The sequence below is a fragment of the Lutjanus erythropterus genome, chromosome 23 (assembly GCF_056507025.1).
Source record: "Lutjanus erythropterus isolate fLutEry1 chromosome 23, fLutEry1.hap2, whole genome shotgun sequence".
In the NCBI taxonomy this organism is placed as follows: domain Eukaryota; kingdom Metazoa; phylum Chordata; class Actinopteri; order Lutjaniformes; family Lutjanidae; genus Lutjanus; species Lutjanus erythropterus.
Genome location: NC_139339.1, coordinates 21383027 through 21407879, shown reverse-complemented (window position 1 = coordinate 21407879; position 24853 = coordinate 21383027). Strand labels below are relative to the sequence as shown.

The 24853-nt window shown below is 38.2% G+C and overlaps 1 protein-coding gene and 1 long non-coding RNA gene across 2 annotated transcripts; one reads left to right on the top strand and one right to left on the bottom strand.

Annotated features, from left to right (window-relative positions):
* Positions 1-9610, bottom strand: LOC146306112 (placenta-specific gene 8 protein-like). The gene is made up of 4 exons (XM_084712500.1): positions 9487-9610; positions 8584-8685; positions 8290-8444; positions 1-730 (listed from the first exon to the last, which is right to left on the bottom strand). Exons 2-4 carry the CDS (start codon positions 8681-8683, stop codon positions 569-571), a joined length of 417 nt encoding a protein of 138 aa, XP_084568626.1. The 5' UTR covers positions 8684-8685; positions 9487-9610; the 3' UTR covers positions 1-568.
* A 7859-nt stretch (positions 9611-17469) lies between these two features.
* On the top strand, positions 17470-24784 carry LOC146306111 (uncharacterized). The gene is made up of 3 exons (XR_014769118.1): positions 17470-17711; positions 18042-18386; positions 21821-24784. It is a non-coding gene; the product is annotated as an uncharacterized LOC146306111 (long non-coding RNA).
* The last annotated feature ends 69 nt before the right edge of the window (positions 24785-24853 follow it).

The window sequence follows — 24853 nt, the reverse complement described above, 5'->3', positions numbered from 1 at the left end:
TTACAATTTTGACCCTAAACAGTTACAACTCCTGTCCTCTGAAACACAACAAATGAAACCAACACTTCTTTATTGTGAGGTATCATGAGGCAAAAACGTAGAGAATCACAAGTTTAATCTATAATTTCAGCATAAAAATTCTCATTTGTCAGACAAATGTAGTGGAGTCAAAAATACAATGTTTTCCTCTGAAATGTAGTGGATGAAGTATGAAGTAACTTAACATTGAAAAAGCAAAGTAGCAGTACCCCAAAATTGTACTCAAGTAAAATAAGAGAATAAATAAAAGAATGTAACATAATGCACTAATTGTTTACTCAAAATAGCATGCACTGACTGTTATCACACTTCTTTGACTTGATCTTTGGACAAACTTAACTTTCCTCTCAGTGGGACACATTGTGTCCCTACTGAATTCTCTGAGGTAACAGGGAGCGGCTGCAGACCGGAGGAAGTGTGATTAAATCAACTCCTGTACCCTGGAGGCCCGGCGGCAGTGGAGGCCTGCAGGAGAAAGCGGTGCTGTGTGTGTGTGTGTGTGTGTGTGTGTGTGTGTGTGTGTGTGTGTCTAGACCAAGTGCGCCCCCTGCAGGGAGGTCAGCGCAGTGTATCTGGCCGAGGAGGAGGAGGAGGCGTGGGATGCTGCTCTTCTCTTCAGCTCCCTGGAGATCTGGAGCCAAGATAGCAGGTAGCAGCAGCATCCATACAGGCAGTCGCTCCACACGCTCCCCTGTAAGACACACAAAGAGGCCTGAATGCAGGTGGGAGGCTCGAACAAAAGGTGAACATTTGCATTTAGGTGCAAAAAAAAAGACATTTTTACTGATATATACAATGCAGCAGGTCTGTGTTCCATTTGCCTGTTGTACTTTGTTATGAGCTTATACTCACTGTCTTTGTTGTTACAGGATAAATCTGTAAGATATTTACTGTACTAAATAATAAGGGAACATGATAACTTAGATTACTGTCTTCTTCTTCCACTCTGGTCCAGAAAACCATTAATGCTGAATGTTTGCTGAATGAGTTAGTGTCTGTTTATCAGTCATAAGAAATCATTAATAATACTTTAGAAGGAGCAGAGGTTTGTAACGGTTAAATTATGCAATATATTAATGGAGTCTGGCAGCCAGTAAGGCAGGAAGTCACTCAACTCAAACAGATGAATGTGTTTTATCAAAATCTATCAATTTTTCAGTTTAACCACCTCTTTTCGCAAAATATAAGACAAACTCATGCAACATGCAGAAAAGCAAACTAACAGGGTCCGACTAATGTAATAGTTGACCAATATTTTTGGCCCAGTTTTGGCCTGTCAGAGTTATATCGGTCTTTAATGGTATCAGCGTGTATGTTGTCCAATATGCAGTTATATGGAAACTTTTTCTCTCTTTTTTTTATTGTTTTTAATTATCAACTTGGGAAGCGTTATATGTATATCTGATCGATGTTTAATACATACATATATTTTTCTCTATTTAAAATTATATAAAGTCATAGTTTTACCACATTCCTTTTTGTTAAATTAAGACAAACGTATAACACGCACACTACCAAACAAGGTAAATATTAGAGCCCGACCAATATAAAGGTTGACCGATATTATCAGCCCGATATTGGCCTCTCACGTCTATATCAGTCTATCTTTATCAGGACACATATTGTCTTTTAATACAGCATGATGCAGTTTGTTTTCATTTGTTACCTTTAAGGATCATTTGTTGTATAGTTGATCCTTTAAAAATATATACTGATATATACTTATATCTTGCTGTAGTTATGTTTTTTATTTATAGTTATTTATAATGATTAAAAACACCTGTGCAAGTTTAGTTTGTTTCAGTATCCTGATATTTTTTTTCTTGAACTTTAAAATATCCTGCCTCCATTATATATATTTGACACAAGTGTTAACCACTTTGGAGCGATAATTGTAAAAAATGTGTGTTTATGTATATATTCTATATCCTGTGTACTACATTCTGTACAAAGAATATCAATATTGATATTGGAATTGTTTTACTTCCTATTATCATACTGGCAAAGGGCTCAAAAATCCAACATTGTTTGTTCCTTAAATATGCCAATAATCAAGAAATGAACAGTGGTACAATGGTTTGTCAGTGTAACAGTAATAATCCTGCTCTACTGTTTCAGTAAATATCCTCCCTCTGAGGACAGTGAGCTTCTTGCAGCCAAGTCTTTGCTCTTAGCAACAGCAACCAGGATAAAGCGCCTGTCAGTAATGTCAAGATGGAAATGTTGGTGGGTGAGGTTTGATAAATCAATAGAGTCTGAGAGGAGGAGGTTAGCTGTATAACGTAGTTCCAAACTTTGTTTGGACTTATGGGTGGGGGTGTTACGTGCCAGTCAGGAAAGGCGCTTGTTTTTCCCTCCTGTCTGCCCTTTCTCCCCTCCCCCCCCCCTCTTGTCTCCAGGTGCTAATGGAGAGGCTCCTCATTGGCTGACATGGGAGGGTAATCAGCTGATTGAGCTCACCTGGGCCTCTGGGCTTAAAAGCTGGGCCCTCGGCTCACTCTGTCTCTCTCCCTTCCTCCAGCTGGCATCGACCTAGTGGCTTTTTGGGTTGTGTTACATTCTGTGGTAGTTTAAGTTAATAAATTAATCTTGTTTTTTCTTTAACCCCTTGTGTGGCCTCCCCCTTCTTGTTGTTGCATTCATTGAGCCGGTTTGTAACAAACAGAAAGAAGGCTGATCCTCGTTGTTCCATGTGCAGCCTGAGCATGTGATCTCTCCTTCATAATACTGAATCAGCACTGTTACTTACAGCCACATGATCCTTTTCTGTCAGTGTTGATTACTGACTATTACTTCTAGCTTCACTGTTGTCAAATCAGATTATTCTTTCTTGAGATCAATTTCCCAAAAGACAATCAGCCTTAAAGGGATTTTGAGGCACTTGGTTGACACACACCCAGTTCGGAGAAGCAGCAGGAGAACTATCAGTTTAAGTGTTAGCAATAATTTAAATATTTTCACTACTTTAGCTTGTCATCAAACAGCCTTTTCAGTCAGGAGGCCACTGTCACATGATGTATATATCACTTTCTCCAAAGCAGCCAGACTCCTGTCACAAGATCAGTCATTTTACCCCACAAAACATGGGATTTGCTGGTCTACTGTTGCCTTAATTTGTTCTTCAGCCTGTGTTATTGTGTGACTACAGTATTTTAGATGGTAAATTCAGATTAAGTTCAGTCTCAAATGAAAGGCTGTGGTCGATTGGGAACTTCCGTGGTCTGTCAGGTAAAATTACCATTTTTGGCAAAGAAGTCTGATGGCAAGGAGATCAATTCAGTTTCCAGTTGTAAAAAGCTTTCTGATATTTTGCTGCTCACGCTGTTCACAGTAGTACATTGCTTAGCTTCCTACACCAGTATTTGCTCCTTCAAACTGGGGGTGTGCCAACCGCTGACTATGGATAAGCACCTCAAACACCCCCACTTCAAAAGACCTGAACTACACTTTAAAGTCTGGATTATTCAAAATATTTTTTGTGAACTTTACCAACAGGATGTTCATGAAACATGACAAATACTCTCATTAGTATCAGCTCTTGTACAGTATTACAACTATACAACCTTGCTATGGGTTGATGTTGGAGGTGTCATAAACAGTAAAATAATCTCTCCACCCACAGGCGTCTTTACAGGTCTGAGGATCTGAATGCAACTTTATGAATCTGATACAACTGTATTATAAGTGCTGCTGATCAGCCTCATGAGAGCACAAACAACGAACACCCTCAGATGTACACACTGGGATCTGCTCAGTGCCACACTTTCTCTCTCCTGCTCTGGCTCTCCTGTGAATACAACGTGGGAGGGTGACATTAACAACTAAAATTATCACTCCGGCCCGAACAGCATTACATCATTATTTTCTGATTTAAAGTTTCCATGCACCATAACAAACATAAACAGACAAAAATGTATCATCTAAACCATAAGTTTGGATGGATATGTTGGAATGATTATTTGGTTTATTTAGTGTTTCTTGTTAAGATGCCCTGATAGATGACAGTCATTCTGTTACAATATACAAAGATGAAAATAAGCAAAGAAAAAAGCAATCAGTTAAAGCATAAATACAACATGGTAAAAAGTGATTTAACAAAGGGCAAAGTTATGAAGTAAGTAAGTTATGAAGACTGAGACTGAACTAGATCAAAGCTATTCTACTAGACCACTAAATCCCAACGCGTTGGCCCCGACCCACTGGTGAGTCGAGGGGGTTGAGGAGTCTCTTGAGGAAAAGGAAGGGAATGATTTGGATAATAGTTCGGAGTGTTGCGATAATTATTGGATTTGTACGATAATAGTACCTATTGCACAGTGTACAGTCAATAATGCCATGAGTCCTATACTGTACGAAAGCCTGATCATTTTGCGACACTTAGTATTAGTAAGGGTAACCTGTATGTGCTGCATCCCACAAGTCGCACAACTGCTGCCTTCCAGTTAAAAACTCACATCAACAGCACAGAGGAAAGACACAACAAACTGAACAGTAGTCTAGATGTCTTGTCTAGATGTATTTTTTTTATTTGATATGCTTCCTTTAATAAGATATTTTACTTTAGTAATGTTCCGAGTCGTATTTGTGGCCGTGCATCAAAGTGGGACTTAATGGTGCGTTCCTGAATGCAGCAAGTCCTGCTGCCAGCACAAGCAGCAGCAGACTGTGATGTCTTAAATCACACATTTGTCCTCTTGGTTATGAATTGTGTATGATAATTTTCTTCAAAATACAGTCATTTTAAGTCTGGTATGATGCTTTCACATTTCCCATCTGTCAGTGTTGATGGTAGGATTCATCGGCTGGGCACCGTAAGTGTGCGTAAAAGTTTTCATTTCAATCCATCTGATATTTGTTGAGATATTTCAGTCTGGAACAAAGTGGTAGACAGAACGACCAACACTGTCATTCCTAAAAATACTATGAGTTTCAGGACATGAAGAAAAGAAAATGCACTATATACACAGACAGAACACAGAACTTTTAATGCATACCGAAATGGCCGAACCACTCTGTCTTGTTCTACAGTTTTATTCTCTAGATACACGCTGTTACAGCATTGTCTCCTTCCACCTAATTGTCTTGCTTTACAAACAGCCTACATGCTGGGACTTGCTTTCATAAGAACTTCTGGCACCTTCCCTGCTCATGCTCGGCAGTATTGACAGCGATCCACGGCCCACTCCACCTCCGGAGAAGCCAACATTACCAACCACCTCCTTCTCTCCGATGGCAGCGTTCCAGCTCCTGCCTGCCTGGCCTCCAACCACTCCCACCTCCTGCCTTATCTCTCCTTCTCTTCACTGTCCCAGAAACAAGTGTGGCTCATGCAACCTCAAACTCTCAGCTTGGCCCCGGCATGTACTGTTTACATGTGGAACATCTGTTTTCTATTGATTCTGTGCACTGATCAGTGATGGAGATCTGTTGAAATTTGTGGTCATGCAGGCAAGTGTACGAGTGTTCAGTGTAGACAAACAGTGAAGCAGTGGGTGGGCAGCCTGAGCAGCTTGTTGTGTCTTAAAGGCACTAGCAGTTCGCTGCTTATTCATTAAGTTATTTATGGTTCTAGTGCAGATTTATTAATTTAATAAACATGTCCTGATTTCATTGTATCCTCAGCATATATCTATGGTTAATTCTGGTGTCACTATACAGTACAGACTCAGTGAACTCACTGAAACAGTGTCATGTTGCAGCTAATTCCCTTGTGTGCTGTTGTTGTGTTGTTGTTACACTGTTTCTTAGCTAGTTTAAAAGTTAACAAAATGTTACACTGTTTGCTAGCTTGCTAAAAAGTTACAAAATGCTACATGGTTTGTTTGCTGGCTAAAAAATTAACCAAACATTATATTGTTTGGTAGCTAGGAAAAACAGAAACAAAATGTTCCATTGTTGGCTAACTTGCTAAAATCTTAACATGCCTCTAGATAAAAAGTTAGGTATTCCACTCATGACGGCTCGACAGAGAAGCTCTGATTTGTCCTCCTTTGAGAAAAACTTGTTGGCCGAATTAAGGGAGCAATATAGCCAAATAAAAATAGACGATGAAAAATGGACATAAGCACAGAACGGAAAAAAAGGGACTGCCTGCCAGCTACTGACAGACTGTTTTAATCAACTGGAATGAAAGAAAGAAGAGACGCATCATAAAACCCAGGGGTTAAGTTTGTCCCTTTCTTTTACCTTTAAGCCACTAGCAGTTTGTTGCTTATTCATTAGGTTATTTATGGCTCTAGTGCAGATTTAGTAATTTAGTAAACGTGCCCTGATTCAACTGCATCCGTCACATATATCTAAGGTTTATCTGGTGTCACTACATAGACTCAGAACATTATTTGCATTGCTCAAGTAATAACCAGTGTCATTAGGCACATCTACTCGATGTTGCAGCTATTTCCCCTGTGTGCTGTTATTGTGTTTCATCACGGAAATGTCTCCATCTCCTCAGCACTAATCATAATTATTCAAAGCTCCAGCAGCTCTGTGTAATTGAGCTGGGGACACAGTGTGGTGCCAGTGAAAGCAATCAACTGCATTGTTCAGCCCGGTGTTTATCACAGAATCACAACTACAGGGGCCACTGCACTTGACTGAAAGAATTCCATCACAGATTTAACTCTCACACTCCCACCGCTACTCAGAACTTCTCAGGAAAACAATCGTAGTCACTCGACTTCTTCTGTCACAACAATGAAAAACAATGATTAAGTTAAGTGGCCAAAGCTGTCAAGGCAGCTTTTAAATGTTAGTTAGCTGTCAAAGCTGTGGAACCACTCATTGTAATTACAGTGTAGTACTTAGCACCTGTTTAAATGAGATAACACCAATGGTTTTGTTCGAACACAGTGATTCTGTTAGTGTAGACAGCTTTCACGTTTCCCATTGGAATTATTGTAAAGACAATGTAAAAACAGTTCACAGCACTTTGCAAAGACATGTTGTCCTCTAAAGTAACGCAATGTGCTGGGAGCCTCTCTGTTATTTGATATATATTAGTGCTGTACTTAAAGGACCAATGGATTTAGTAGCATTTAGCACTGAGCATGCACATTGCAAACACCTTGCCTCACCACCTGTGTAGCTGAACCTATGAAGGCTATGAAAAATACCAAAACCTGTATCTAGAGTCAGTTTTTGGTTTGTTTGTGAGGACCCGTGCCTTCTGTAGATATAAACAGCTCATTTTAAAGTGACAAATACACAACAAATCTTACTTTCAGATGGTTATACACCATTGAAGACATGCTTATAAATGTTATATTGCATCTGTGCTATTTTCTTCCCGGGGCCTTTCATTGTGGAGCTGGGATGTTCTTTCTGTCCTTGTGTTGGTTTTCTCCAAGAATTCAAGAGGAGCCAGTTTGACACGTCAAACGATGTACTGAGGCCTTTTTCCCATATGCTTACATTGTGAAAGATGTGACTATAAAATAGAGGAGAATTTTCCAACACCCACAAAATGACTAGTTTCACTATCCGTCTGATTAAAGGAAAAAAGGAGTTTTTTTTCTTAACACATTATAAACGTTAGAAAAACCATTGAACTGTGTGTCTGTGTTCAGGACTTTTTGGGTGGACCTGAAACATGGCTCTGTGTCACGATGGAGCAGTGGTCCACCCAACAAGAACTGGCACACAAACGACACCGCCTCCTCACCCTTCACTATCCCTAATGTTTCTTCAGTGACTCTCTCAGTTTAAATCAACCCAGCAGTTCACTTCGGCTCACTTCAGTTCCAACAATCTGACACAGAAAGAAAAAATTACCATCCTGTCACCGTCCTCTGGCTCTGGTGGTTCAAACATGTCTGTACATGACCAATCAAGCTGCTAGACCGAGCGTTCATGTTTCAGGTCAGAGCAGAGATAATTGCTTATTTTTTTCATAATTTTGAGGCCTAATTTTATAAACTTACTGATGTTTAATCATTCAAGTTTGGTGTGAAAAACCAAAACACATATTATTGCTTTACAGGATCTTTAAATCATTTTATACACGTTCAGGTTAGCAGATATCTAAACCAAAAGTTAGTTGGGCACTGGTAGAATTCTCTTTTGCACTTGCTCTATGGGCTGCACAGTGCATAAGCAGAAGATCATATGCAGAAGTCACTTCATGCTCCACAGAGCAGCTCTCATAGGAATGAACAGAGGCCTGCCTTCAGTCCTGTGTCCAGTGTTAGCTGGCAATTTAACAGAATCTAATGAAGTACTTTTCTCTTGTAAAGGTGGATTCTGTGCTGTTACCTGAATGCCGTATCGTTCCCTGACAGACGCCCTCATGGCGAGAGAGGCCGGCGGTACACAGCCAATACAGTCCAGCAGAGGCAGGCAAGGACACGCACCCACCGCACTGGTCACCTTACAGGTAAACAGTGGGAGGCAGCACAGGGCAAAGCAGCCTGCAAACACACACACACACACACACACACACACACACACACACATACACACAAACATTACAGTTTATCATAAAGGTTCATCATTTATAACAGTCATGTTGTATCACACTGAATAATTGATTCATGTTTGGACACTTACAGTCTCCCACGTCTTTGTAGCATTCACACAGGCCAGTACTCCACTGACCTGCCTCCTGAACCCTGCTCTCCGGCTGGGCCTGGACCACCTGTTGATACATAGCTGAGCAGGACATCCACAAAGAGAGGTAGGAACACAAATAAAATTTGAGCACAATAAAAAAAATACAATTTACAATACAAATACAATTTTCGAAATACATTGTTTTTTTGTTTTGTTTTGTTTTGTTTGGGGGGGGGGGGGTTCTACAACTCAAAGATTCAAGTTTATCTAAACAAGAAAAGTAAATTATCCCAACAAATTTTATTATAGGTCAATTATCAGTCAACACAACTTTGTATACTCTATTTCAAAATTTGAGAGTTTGAGTTTGATTCAATCTAGCCACTGAGATTGTTTGATGTTTTGCTGTTTTAAAGTCAACATTTCTTGATTTGAAACAAAATAATCCAGATAGCGGTTTTGTTTCCAAAACATATCTGGCAAGATAAATCTGGAAACTCTGATTGCCGCTTCATGAAATGTTCCCAGTTGAAAAACCCTACACATTAACAGCAGTTAGACACAAGAGGATACACAATTCTGGACTATAACCAAAGGCAACATCCACAGGAACCCACTATCTCAGTCAACAGATAAGCTCAGCAAACCAGTGAGGTGAACAAAGGTTCACGCCCCTCACTCGCTGCCGATTAAACGCCGCTGTCTCCTGACCTGAGTTATTCTTTAGCTCTGCTCCTCAGCCAGGAGACAAAGACTCCATCAGACCTCTCTTTTTCTACTACGTGTACAGGCTCAGTGCCAGCCTGCTGAACAATGATTTACATCACCTCTGTAGGTAGAGTCAAAGTATAACTGAAAATCTGTAACCAGGCTTCTTCTGAGAAAGAATAGATGACTTACCTGTTGAAGAGTTCAGTATTCAAACTCCTGGGCAAAGTCTTTTTATCTACAGTGTTTGGCTTTTTCTTTCTTTCTGTCCTCTCACTTTGACTCTCACGTGTGTGTGTGTGTGTGTGTGTGTGTGTGTGTGTGTGTGTGTGTGTGTGTGTGTGTGCTCTGCTCGACTGCAGTGTTTTGGTGTAAATATGAAGCGATCAGATAAGATGGGTAAACACTGCTCCTGTGGCAGTTAACTCTGCTGACCTGCAGTATTTGGACAGTTTATTCAGGGACCTCAGTGAGAGGTTAGACAATGTCTAAAAAAATTTCAGTGCACTTTATATCTGTTGATCTTCAGTGGTAAGGTCAATCCCCCCATGGAAAAAGAGCAATGTAAAAAAAAAAGTTAGTGGCTGCATTCAAAGTTTAAGTTAACTGAATTTGAAAATGAGTTGAGGTAATTTTATAATGATTCAAACCAAAAAGACTTTTTTTTAGTCAGTAAACCAGTTCAGCTGTACACTGCAAAAATGAAATGAATGAAAAATTCAAAAATTCAATAGATTTTTTTATTTTTAAGCACACCTCAAAATCTCACATTTTGAAAAGTTTTTACCAACTTATAATGTTTTGTTGAGATAATTGAATTGAATCTTTGAGTTCTATAAACCCCCCAAAGTTGTATTTCAAAAATGTCAGAGTACAAACACAAATTTTGGGGGAGTTTCTAAAGATTCAAGAAGAAAACTAAATTATCTCAAGTGAAGATCATGAGGTGGCAAAACTTTGTTTAGTTTATTCCAAAACTTGAAAGTTTTGGTTTGATTCCAAACTCAAAAAAGGTCAAAAGGCTCTTTATGAGTTCAGATGTGTTCTTCAAATAAATAGAAATTTTAAAGTTCATTAACTTGAATAAACAAATGCATAAATATATGGATAATCTTTTCTCCTTGACTTAATGTGAATATTTTTATTTAATTCCTGTATGTTTTTTACAGTGAAGGGTATTTTAATTTGAGAGTCACACCACTCCTGATATGTAACAGTTGAGTAAGAGGCACACAAAATCACAAAATGTCATCACAGAGCACTTATAAAACAGCGAATCATGTCATCGGAAGTGAGTCTAATGAGAAGATTTACACAAGCAAACTGAATTGCACCATACGAAATTGCTTCACATGTAATGGTTTCCGAGATAATTTGCAACGAAGCAGTGCAACATGAAAAACACCTCTATTGTGATATCTGCTCATTTGATCTGATCTCATTGTCCTGATGGAAGAGAGTGAAACAGGAAAGACCCAATGGAGTGAAACCTACCCCCATCAAGAAAAAACCTGTCTCCTGTCCCATAAGGGCTGCAGCTGACGCAGATGATCAAACAGCTGATTAACAAGGTGACATTCATGGTAGGTAAGAAAGTAGATCATAATAAAGAATAATGAAACATTTAAAAGAAGAAACATCTTGGGCAATTGGAAACAAATAAAAAGTTGAGCTAACAGGACAGAACCATTTCAGTAAAGAACACGATCAGGCAATACTTCAACACAGACCTCAGAGATCTCTGCAGCCATTTTGATATGAAATAGTGTGGTAAAGACAGGTGTTACCAGTGATACAAATCGAGGTCCTGTTCCATTTAGTGTGGCAGAGCCTTTCCAGTGAGCCAAAACGCACAACAGCAGCACCCTGAGTCTGTTCGATCTGAACAGAACCTTCATTATTCTTACATCTGTATTGAAAACATGGACCCAGCAGCTGGTTAGCTCAGCTAGCAAAAGACAGGAAGTAGAAAAACAGCCTTAGAAGTAATCAGGCACATAACCTCATAAAACAGCTTTTTGTTGTGTTGTTTGTTGTTTGCAGTAAAAAACAAAAAACAAAAAACAGTTTGGAGCTAGCAGCCGGTGAGCTTAGCTATCAAGACAGAAAGTAGGAAAATAGTAAATAGCTTAAGAAATAATAATCCAGCACATAACCCAAATAAAACAGCTATTTTATGTTTTTACACTTCGGTCTATGTCCTACCCTGGTTCTGGTCTTTGTGCTAAGCTAAGATAATCGACTGCTGGCTGTAGCTTCATATTCTCTGTACAGATATGAGTTTGATATCAATCTTCTCATCTAAGTCACAACAGAAAGTGAGAAAACATATTGACCAAACTGTTAAACTACTGCTGAGATCCACTCACACTGAAATATACACAAAGAAACAAAGCAAAGTCTCTGTATTAGAAAACTTGTCTTTATTTACAATATCTCTAAGGTCACAGACATGTATATTTTATTACAAGCATGATGTGATGTACAATGTGATGTATTTCCATCTTATGTTATCTCTTAAATTATCTTACATAATTTGGTATCTAGTTCCTTGTGTGACAGGACATAATGTTGTGTAATGATTAACATCATGCAACAGTGTAGTGATGTGGTGATGTATTATGAGATGTGTTCAAGGACCTCCACTCCTGGCATCTCTGCCATATTCCACTCATTCAAAGTGGGGTTGAAATATTAGGGAGCCATGACCTGCAGATTGTCTGTAACTCTGGAAACTCTACATTTAAAAGAAAAACAAAAAACAAAAATAAAAATTAATTTTTTTTTACTGAATATTAATACAGAAAAGAGAAATCTCTATCTCACTCCCACATACAATGTCAGTTCACTCACTCTGTTGGGTTTTTTTGCTGCACAAGCACTTGATCAGATCTTGTTTGTCATCAGGGTTTGTGGGAAAGCGTAGGGAGCGACACCATCTTTTCCCATTGGAAAGAACTAATGAGGAAAGAGGATGAAATTCAATTTTATACCATGACTTTTAACAACTTTTAATACCTTTTTGTCTGCTTTACTTGGCAACATTATGTAGCAATGGTAGGAAATAGGAGACCCCAGTATTGTGTCATGATGATCAGTTCCTTCCTCTATTATTTAGCTGACTTACACTTTTGCAAATTTTTAACTAAAATATATGAAAGACACTCACCTTGGCACCTGCACTCACGGATGTGAACTCTGGTCACATGAAATTGAGTATGTGGAGCTGTACGCAGCAGAAAAAGAGAATAGCAAGAAATCATTTATGTGGAAAAATAATACATCACTTATCAACCACTTTCCTGTCAAATACAAATTTACTTGACATGTAGATTTTACAAGCATCTATGCAGAAACATTTCAGATACAAAGTCTTTTTGTATTTACCTGTGCTGTTGCTGTCACAGAAGTTGTTGGCCAGAATGATGAGCAGGAGAGTGGCACCTATGATCCTGGACATGATGGACGTCTATTTGCTCCGTTCACGACAAGGTCGTCAAATTATTCCACAGGATAATCTCTGACAATTTTTATACCAACCCCAAACTGATGTGGGTCATGGGCAGATCAGTCTTGACAAGTCTAAGGTATTTTTTCTTATAATCTCTCAACTGTGCATGGATTCATCCCTAAAATGAGATGGAGATAACACATTCTCACACACAAACAGGAAATCAGATGCACGCAGATCGGAAAACATGGGTTGAACTTTCCCTGAAGTGACAAACAGCATATTCAGGTTGTTAGAGATATAGATGTAGTAGATGTTTTTTTTGTTTTTTTTCTGGCCTTTCTGGTTCAACATACCCCCACAGCCACATCAGATGCTCAGGACATCATACGCCTCCAACAGACAGAGTGGCTGATAAGCATTTTGATTCAATTACACACAACTCACATTCAGAAAAATGAGACTGTTCTGTGCAGTCAGTCTATTATAGGTGGAAGGGTGTTTTGACAATGAAGGTACATCTGTGTGAAAATAATCACATGGCAGCTATTCAACTATTTACACCCAGTACCCTAGTTTGGCTATAAACAGCGACTGAGTCTCAGCAGAGAATAGATTGTGGCAGATGGTTTATAGGACCTTGCCCCAGAAGACTAGGATTTAAATGTTGACTTTAGATTTTTTTGACTTAGTTAGGACTAGGCACCAAAACTACTTAGTTAGGGTTAAGTACGAAAGTGACTTGGGTAGGTTTCGGTGCTAAAACTACTTGGTTAGTAAATAGGCACCAAAATTGCTTGTTTAGGATTCAGCACCAAAACTTGGGAGCACAAAAGCTTAATATTTGTTGTCGTTACACAGTAGGGACCTGTAGCGGCAGACCCATGTTTAGGTCTGTGTCAGCACTGTGCTCCTCTGTTGGCAGCGCTCAGCTCTGAGGGTCAGTCTTGGGTACAGGCAACTATAGTCTAACCAGAAAAGCTATTTTAGTTAGTTCTTTAGTTAGCTCCATTACATAAAAAAATAAAATTCTGCTTTTTCTTTTTTTTCTTTTTTTGAATTGGATCAGTGTTATGGATGTGTTCTATATTTTTAGCCTACAATCATGAATAGACAGATTAAATGACAGCACTATCATGATGTGTTCTGCACAGAAATGTTTTCATAATGAATTTTTTATTGCGATAATTTTAAACTAATGGTGTAATTTAAACAAGTAGCCTAGATGTGAACTACACTGCAAAAAGCACAATGTTGGCCTAATTAAGCTACAACTGTGACAGGATGAACGGAGCACATCACTAAGGGATAGCTTATAAATTTGTCACACTGCCCTTCTAGAGCTATAACTTTCAGAAGGAACCAAAACTCCATGATTAGGATTAAGTAACAAAACTACTTGGTTAGATATGCAATGTGTTGGGTGCTAATACTATTGTTGGCTACAGGCACCTGGGTGCTTGTCTGCAATGTCAGGTGTAAATAGCCACGCTGCCCATTCCACCCCAGGTGCAAATAGCAGTGATTTATAAGCTACTGCTAATAGCATCTGTCTTTGTAATACTATTAGGCTGTTTACTTACTCAACACAAAAATCTGGCCACGCATACTTCTCCTGGGTCCAGTTTTTGTGCTAAGCTAAGCTAACTGACTGCTGGCTGTAGCTTCATATTGATTCATATCTGTGCAAACATGAGTTTGGTGTCAGTCTTCTCATCTCATCAAATTCAAACATACACAAACAGAGACGCAAAACAGTCTTTGATAAACATAAAATCTCTTTATTTGAAATACTTGAAAGGACACAGACATATATTACTGAGCATGATGTGGTGTATAATGTGATGTATGTAAAGTGATTTCATATCTTGTTTCTTGGTGACAGGTCATAATGGGATCTAATGGTTAACATTATTGTGACAGTGCAGTGATGTGGTGGTTTGATCCTGTTAGGTGAGGTGCTGGATGAGGGATTAGGATTAGATAAAATGTGTTCAAAGACCCTCACTTCTGGCCTCTCTGGATAATTCCACTCATTCAAAGTGGGGTTGAGACATTAGAATGCCATGACCTGCAGATTGCCTGTAACTCTGGAAACTCTACAGATCAAGAGAGAAAAAAAAACAAATAGTGGCAACAAATTAAACATGTTTACTGAATATTAACACAGAAAAGAGAAAATCTCTATCTCACTCCCACATACAATGTCAGTTCACTCACTCTGTTGGGTTTTTTGGCTGCACAAGCACTTGATCAGATCTTGTTTGTCATCAGGGTTTGTGGGAAATCGTAGGGAGCGACACCATCTTTTCCCATTGGAAAGAACTAATGAGGAAAGAGGATGAAATTTTTTTTGAAAATTCATATCATGGAAATCATGGATTTTAACAACTTTTAATACCTTTGTGTCTGCTTTACGTGACAACATTTTGTCAAAAATACAAGACCCCAATACAGTGTTATGATAACCAGGTCCTTCCTCTATTATTTAGCTGACTTACACCTTTGCAAATTTTTAACTAAAATATATGAAAGACACTCACCTTGGCACCTGCACTCACGGATGTGAACTCTGGTCACATGAAATTTACCGTGTGTCTCATTTGTGGGAGGGAGTGGGGAGGGACACTTAATATTTCCTGCAGTGAGAGCAGAGGTTTGAACTGAAATTCACACCAGAAACTCAGGTCTTTTACTGCATTTTTGTGTGCTTTACTTGATAACACACTGTACTACTGTTATGGCAGAAAACAGGAGACCCAGCATCATAAAGATCAGGCTCTTTTTCTACGTTTAAGGTTCACATTTGCAAAATGACTGTAAGACACTCACTGTCAAATACACATTCACTTGTTACGTAGATTTTACAAGATTAATCAGTTATTTATTCTGATGTTAAGTACATTTTACATCATGAGAAGCATCAATGCAGAAACATTTAAAAAACAAAGTCTCTTTGTATTTACCTGTGCTCTCACCGTCACAGAAGTTGTCGACCAGAATGATGAGCAGGAGAGTGACACCTATGATCCTGGACATGATGGACGTCTATTTGCTCCGTTCACGACAGAGTGTTCAAATTGTTCAAACTCTGACGATTATATACTGACCCACATTGACGTGTGTACGGGCAGATCAGTCTTGGCAAGTCTCAGGGGGGCTTTTTTTATTCTTTGATAATCTCGACCATAAAATGCGATGAACACAGAGATAACACATTTCCCACATGCACAAAAATGCATATAGTTGCACAATGATGCAAAACCTGGTTTGAACTTTCGCATTGACAGCCAGCATCTCAGCTGAGATACAATCAATATGATCCCTGGCTTTTTTGGTTCAGTCACCCTGGATCACATCGTTAACAATGCTTCAAGGAATTCAGAAGTATTTGCACAACAACATCATAACATTTGATGTTTGAGTGTTAAAACCAAGTCTCGTCTGAGCCTGTCCTGTGCAGTCAGTTTATAATAAATGGAATGTTACTGTTGTGACAATAAATGCACGAAAAGCAGGACACACACCTGAAGTACTGAAAATATGTACCCAATAAGCTCAAGCTAAAATATTACTCAGTTACAAGTAAAGGTACTGGTGTTAGAAAGATACTTAAGTAAAAGTACAAAGTATTTGCCTCAGAAACTACTCAGAGTATTGGTTACTTTTAACTGTTGATATTTTATGCGTTATCAACAGAGGTTTCTATTTCTCCAAATCTTCAGTCTGAATGACTCCTGCTCTGTTGTGCTCCGTGGTCACAGTCTCCTCTCCAAACTAGGGTTGCAAATTTTGGACATTTTTCTTGACCAGTAGTTTAAAACACTAACAATTAATTATCTTTATCATCATTAATCATCATTAGAAATTTATAAGATACAAAATGTTTTTTTCCCTCAATTTCAATTTTTTCTGAGGATTTTTGTCATTTTTTCTTATTTTAAGTCTAAGAAATTCTCTCCATCACCAAATGGCTCTGTCAGACAAAACAATGTCAAATGAGGCGCGACTACTGCCATGACAATTGAATAAATATCCAGGAATATGTTTTTAATCGATTAATCGACTAATGATTAATCATTAATATTTTAAAAGATCGAACTCTTGGCAATTAAACCTTGTAACAGGCCAACCTCTTCGTGATTAATTTATTTATTTAATGTCAGCTCCATCAGATTTTCCTTTTGAGAAATTCATCTTATGGAGATGACAAAATATTCATTTTTTTCTTTTTCATTTCACAGCTTCGTCATAGTTAGCAGCCATTTTATATTTTAAAGTTGCTCAGAGTTCTCTTATTGCTAATCAAAATATATATTTTTAAACGATAATTCTTATTTAGTTTTGTAAAAAGATATCAATCATTATGTAGTGCACATAAATTATGTTTCTTACAAGAAAAGATGACAAGTGTATTACAAGTGGTCTGAGTTCTGAAAAAAATATAAAAACTGTTACAACTGACCCCGGTCTCCCCTGCTGATTTTTCTTTGTAACATTTTTTTTTTGTTTTTTTCTTTGTAAGAAATGCCTTATTTTCTGTATGGACTGAGGTGCAGTTACGTGAGCTTGAACCTGTGACATAAAGCCTTACATGTGTTCTGTGTTATGTATGGGGGGATTATTGAGCCGGGTCTGTCATTGGCTGGCTCCTGAGTCACTCTCATTACTGAAGGTGCGTAATTACGCAGTGCGCCCTCGCAACTTTGGCACACCTCCGCTGTATAATCCGAAGTGTCAGCACTGTCCCGTATATCAGGCGCACGGTGACGTCCGCACCGCCGCTATGAGTCAAGACACAATACGAGGAAATCCCCAAGGCCGAGAAAACGACGAGAGGGCCCTTTAAATCGACGCTTCCTCGGTGCTGTGCCAGGAGAGAGAGAGCTGTGATAAACAACAACAGTGTTCTCAGAAGGCGCTTTTACCGGATTCAGCTCTTTACTGCGGCCTCGCTGAGGAGGAGGTGAGCTCACATTCATCATATTTAACAGTATTTTTACAGAATCACACAGAAAGCGATCAGTTAGTGTTGGTTTTGGAAGCGGCTGGAAAATCACTTTATTATAGTGAGGAAATCAAGCGGAAAACATGTTATTGTGATTCTGTTCGGCTATTGTAACGGCCAGGAAGGCATTTACTACACCTGTTAGTGGAAACAGTGGAAAACACACGAGAATACATCGCTTGTTTCAGTATAAACAGCGGAGAAGTGTGTGTGCGCACTCGCCAGAAGCTGGCCGCTCTCTGACGCAGGAGAGCTATTTCTGACTCGATCATTTACTTTCTTTCACAGGCTGCGAGGACTTTCTCTTTGTTACAAACAACATTTTGTCGTCTGTAATTCATACATTCATTGTTGAATGCCATTGCGGAAGTGAGCAGCTTTTCCACTCGATAAAAAGCCCGGGCTGTGTGGACATCTAGCGGCCGGTCAGGAGAAGACGCCTACCAGTAGAGATGTACGGAGCTTCGGGGATCCCAGAGCTCATCCCGCCCAGCGGGCCGCCGAGGCAGCCCGGCCCGGCGGGCCAGTACAACCCGGGACACCCGCAGGTCAACGGGCACGGCGGCGGGGCCAACCCGCAGAGGCTCGGGCAGAGGGCACCAAAGCTGGGCCAGATCGGAAGATCCAAGAAAGGTGAGAGACTCCACCTGTTAAAGCTGTTTGTTTGTTTTGGATCCACAAACAAACATATACTGATACAATTGAAATAAACACCATTGACTCACAGCTCCCAATAGATATATTTATTTATTTATTTTCTTTAACAGCAGCTAAACTGAAATAAAATAGTGAGCTGAACACCGCAGTGATACTAAGGTCCCAACCCATGTAGTCAAGCAGAGCCTGTCCAGTGAGTCAACATCCACAATAAACTATAATTAGTATCATTGGTAACACCTGTGTTTACCTAACAACCATCATGCAAAATGGCTGCTGTGAAAATAAATAAATAAAAAAAAAATGCCTGACTGATACTGGATTTTTGGGGCTGATGCAGATACCAATATTAGGGATTTAAAAAAATATCATCAGTACATTAGCTGACATTCTTTATACAGAATATAGAATGGTCGCTGGCTTGCACAAACTTTGTATCTCCATATTTTTTTTTTTTTTTTCATAAATTAATGCTACTGGCAGGCTTGGGATGTGTACTTTAAAATGTAGTCCAATACAGTTACTAATTACCTGTTAAAAATGTAGTCAGTAACCTAATCCAAGTATCACAATATTAAAGTAATGTAACCTGATTACTTTCTGTTACATTTTGATTTGTTCAGATTCTTTAGGCTAATATGTTATATGTTCGATGTGAAGTTTTGTTATGTACAAATGCACCTGTAGATTACAGTTAAAGTAAACTGACCAAAATATTTTTTCAGTAGTAGCATTGAGAGGTTAGCCAACTAACTGTATTTCTGTGTAGCTAACGTTAGCGACTGGCCCTACCTTTAACATTCAGTGTTTATTTAAATCACATGTCCAGTCTTGGATGATGACAGTATTTTCACAGCTGAAGGCAGAACTGTCTCTGTACTGTGATGTTGGTCCTCTTGTCTGATTTTAAGACAAAATTTTTACCAAATATGTTACTAAACTGTTATCTGTGGTAGTTTTTCCAGTAACTGTAATGAATTACAGGTACCTTTTTTTTTTTTTTTTTTAAATATCCCGATTACATAATCCTGTCACACGTAATGCATTACACCCTGTTATTTAATCACTGGAAGGTATTAAAAAGAGCTACTAACTTTGAATGAACAGCATTCAGTTACTTTAAAAACACTGTTTTTTAAAATTTCCTGAAAAGTACCAGTTTTGGACATACAAGTTTTCTGCCTGACAGCAACTATACAAAATACAGAACATAGAATATTTCTCAAATACACAACACAAAGATATGTAATGGAGGCTGTACAATTTAACAATAACTTTACTGTTCAAAATAATATCAAGGACTGACACTGTAAACTTTCATTGGTATTTAAATGTAAATAACTACAAATAACTTGCCTGCACAGAACTCTGCCTCTAAAGCCAACAAATGAAAGCAACCTGCATCGTGTTCTAGTCAAAAAGTTTTCATCTAGGTACAAGTTGTAGACTGATACAGCTGTGATAGGCCAATATGGCTGATATATAAGCCAACTGATTAAAAACAGTAGTATCGATGACAAAAACTATAACGCAACAACTCATTTCAGCATCCCTTTTCAGAGGAAACATAACGCATTATCAATTAATCTGTCGTGGGAGAGAAACCTTTACTTGTGTTTCACAATATATGACAGTAAATGGTCCTTGATCCACATGTTAGTCAAATAGTTCTGGGCATCAATACTTACAGGTTTTTTTTGTACAAAAATTGATTAAAAGTTGTCATTATTATACTTCTGATAAAAAACAAGTACTAAATACACTGATCTGCTTTCAACATTGAGTGGTTCCCAAATGGGGACCTGAAGATCATCAGGACTCATCAGAGCTAAAGAGGAAGTAGAATTTGTTAGGTATTTTTTGTTTTGTTTAGGTAATTAGCCATATGAAAAAGTAAGGGAAAACATTCATATGAGGTCCTCAGGGCAGGCTTGTTAATACATGTGCAGGTGTATGACGTAAACCTCTATCCTGCAAGGAAACATTTTATGCTAGAAATAATAATCAGATAATGTCTAGAAACAGATATATGCATATGAACACAGAATCTTTAGGCACAGGACAAGATTTTGGTCTTGGAAGCATTCTGGTTTGTAGTCCGTTTGTAGTCAAAGAAGAATTGACTAATCGTGTTTCAGCAGGCTTTGGCTGCATGCAAAGAGTGAAAGAAGCAACATATTGCCTGAAATGCAATCTCGGAACCCTTTGGTACTTGTCTGACAATGATTTAGCTTTAAAAAAAAAAAAAAAAAAACAGCTTATATTTCATATGGGTATATGTCTTCATAGAGATTAGCCTCCAGCTCCTTTCTTGTGACTCAAGTTGCTAATGCTTCAAGTGGCAAAATTGTCATCAGATGATAGCTAAAGGGTTCCGAGATCAATAATCAGATGATGAGAGTAAACCATGGATACCCAGACTGCATACAAATTACTGAATGCACGCAATGGTTAGTCATTCTCTGCACATGGAAGGTTTTTAGGGCTGCAGTGACGATCATTCTGAGATCAATAATAGAACTTTTTATTACCTCCATGCCCCGTCTATGCTCTGAGAGTGAGAAGACACATTTTGATTGCCATATCTGAGTAATATTTGGTGAATATTAAATAGATATTTCAAAATGTAGCTGATAGTTGCAGCCCTAAATGTCAGCAGTCTTCAATTAGGCATATCTGAAATATCTTGTAAATCTAAAACCAAACTATGTGGAATTTCCCAAAAAGCAATGCATAGACTCATAACCCACAACCAACCAGAAGTGTGTGGGGTAGCAGCATTTGTACAGACCCTATCCTGTCCCGGTACCTCTTTATTTTCTCATAATTTTGCTGTGTGTGGGACTTATTTTCAACTGAAATCATTGGTATTCGATGTTCTGGGTATGAGACTCAACAATCAATGTGGTGCGTTTGCAAGTAGCAACTGACTGTCTCTCCTTTAATCTGCAAACACTGCAGCATTGAAGGAAGAGATGGTGATCACAGGTAGAAAAATATTTGAAGAAATAGTTTGACATCTTAGGAAAAGTTCCATATTTGCATTGCTGCTGAGAGTTAGACAAGAGGATTGATACCACTGTCAATACTGTCTGTTTAATATTAAGCAACTGCCAGCAGCTGGTTAGCGTAGCTTAGCATAAAGACTGGAGGCAAGGGGAAACTGCTAGCCTGGGAGGAGGGATGGTATCCTGAGGTTTTAAAATATTTAAAGAAACTGTTCCAACAGTAGAGGTAGAGCTGTCACGATACGAGAATTTTGGCAGGACTGGATTGAACTGAGGTCTTCAGTACTTTCAATACTATGATTAATGGATAGTCTTTTTTAAACATGTCCTATTAAAGTATTGATACCTTTGACCGCCTTATGTCAAGGAACACATTTCTGACCTTTGACCTCTCCTCCGCAGTGGACTTGGACGATGAAGACTTGGATGACATCATGAACAACAACGGGCAGTGCCCTGTATCCCTGTCGCCCATCTCCTAAAACTTCACCAAGAAGTGCCAAAAAAGAAAATTCCCCTGGGACGCCAAAACTCCCCGTCAGTGACCTTGGCCTCGAGCCCGTCAAGTGTCCTCCTGTCTGAAGCTTCTCATGGCTCAACAAGGCACAACAAGTGGCTCATTTAGCGCCAGCTGAAGCCTAGGCCCTGATTGTTGTACATAGTGTTTATTTAACTTACCTTTGGTCAGACTGTGAATGAATTGTATTGCATCGCCCTCTACTCTATACCTCGGTAGGCAGTAGGCTTTCAGGACTTGAGAAAGATTGGAAGAAAGTGTCTATATTTTTCAAAGCTTCTTCACAAGGGCTACATTTTTAAAGTTGCACTGAGCAAACGGTTAGATGAAAAGCAGCCTCTCTCCTGCGTGTTTGTACGGTGGGGGTTCCTGATTGTGGGTTGGCTGCGTGACGGAACACGAGCCTTTTAATGTGTACCACACAGGTGAAATGTTAAGCTTTGGTTGTGCAATGACTATCATTCTCTACTCTCACACTGATGCAAGTGGTGTACTATTATCCAGTGGATGAAAGCTCGCTAAAAAAAACTACTGCTAATTATTTATTGTTTAAAAAACGAGAAGAAACACTTTGTTGTGTTGTTATGGCTTCTACATGTTTTTTACTTGTTTCTGAATGGAAATCGCTTCAGTCGTCTAGAACTGAGATTTATTACGTTTCCAAATGGTGCACTTTGTGGGAATGCCTGTTATGTGCAGTGACATGTTGCAGAATTCTATGCATGGAGTCTGTTAAAGCATCATAACTGGTATCCTGTTATTAAGGGCTATGTAGTTGTAGTAGTAGTTCAAACCACACCACCGTTATGCTCTTTAGATCATGCAGAGTCAGCATTTTCCTATAAGCTCATTGTTGGCTCGAGCTGCAGACTCAGCAGTAAAATAAGGTAAACAACCACAGGTTTATGGAGGTTTGGTTTGTTTTCACAGGCAGGGTTTCCCAGTTGGCCAGACAACTGTGATAAAAGACATGAACAGTCCTAAATGTTTTAAATAATTTGCCAAATGATATTTGATGCTATGTCAGATTGATAATTAAAAAGAAGCTAATACTTTCTATGACCCCATATCTGTAATGCACAATGAACATACTTATAATGTGTTAGAATCTGCTTATAGCACTATATATTTACAAAGCACTCATAGATGTTCATAACTCTTTATAATACATTACAAAGTATTTTATGACTTATACTGTAAGGCCAAGTGTCATAATGCTTCATAATTGCTGGTCACTCACTGAATTTTTTTGCAAGGAGCATAGTTTATTGTAATTATCATAGCTGTAATACCTTCTAATCATTTTATAAAGCATTATAATCACTGTCAGTGTTAGAATTCTTGTATGGCAGAAGGTTATTTCATAAGGGAATTTCATTCTTCACTTAAAGTACCCAGTGATGATTTAGAGTAACTTACAATCACATTACAGTAGAATACAAATAAATAACAGCAATTATAGTGCATTAGACATGATTATAAAGGATTACAACTATCACAATTATAATACACTATGATCCTTGCAAAAAAGTATAGTCACATAGTGACATTTTTGCAATGACCATAGTGTATTATATTTGTCATAGCTCAATAAATAATAGCCTAATCATTTTATAATACATTATAAGCACTGTTATAATGCACTATATAAGGCTACAATGATTATGTCAGGGTTATTTCATTAGGAATTTCATTACTTCACTTAAAATACCCAGTGCCTACACAGAGTAACTTTTTATCACATTATAATGCATTGTAATATGGATTGTAGTGCATTATTAAACTATAAAATTGTATTACAACAATGACCCTTGCAAAAATTTCAGATATACTTATGAGGTCATAATTCCTGGTCAGTCACTGACATTTTCTTTGCCAATATCATAGTGTATTAAAATTCTCATAGCATTCTAATCACTGTTATAATGCATAATAGAATATCATAACTATTATATGTTACAGGGTTATTTCATCATGGAATTTCAATACTTACTTAAAGCATCCAGTGAACATGTATCCAGTGACTTTTAGTGACATTATTCATTGTATTATACTTATCACATGATAACAGCAATTCTAATGCATTATAAAATGATTATAATGTATTAAAACTATGACAGTTATATCATACTATGATCCTTGCAAAAGAAATGTCAATGACTGACTAATAATCATAAGCTTGACCTTATAAGTTATTAAAAAATACTTCATACTGTGTTATGAATGTTGTAAAGCATTATGAATATTTGAGTGCTTATAACTCTAATGTCTTATCAAGATTATGACACATTATTAGTATATTTATAATGCATCGTAGACATGGGTGTTATCTAACACGTTACCACAGTGGATTGTGATTGGCACACAGACATGTTAGAATGAACAACACTTATGTTAAGTTACGCAGCTGTTATCTGCTTGTTAAGCTACACCCAGATGGCCTCATTGTGTCTTTCAGGTTCAGGTGAACTATTTATAGAAGATAATTGTCAACCTATACTTTATAATTATTAATTACAGTATGAGATCATGAAAACAAGCAGCCTATGATGAGCTCTTACTGCTGAGACAATCTTAACATTGATGTTTTGAGTTTTTTAAAGATTGCAGTGGACCTTGAAATGACATATTACTGTCTGTAAAGGCTCATGCTGATGTCATGTTACTTAGTCGGCTGTGAAATTGTTACTTGTTCACTTTTACTTTTTTTGCGTTATGGAAGCGCTGCACTTCACAGCTCAGTCTCTGACTCAGAGATTTCTGTTTGGGTTGTGGTTTACCATTTGCATGGAAATGGTCGACTTTTCACACAATGCATCTCGGGAAATAAAAGACGAATCTTTGTGGAATCTTTGTGAATTATTATATTATTTAATGTTTTTTTCTGTTGTGTGTGTTAAGTTGTGTGTTCAGTTTTT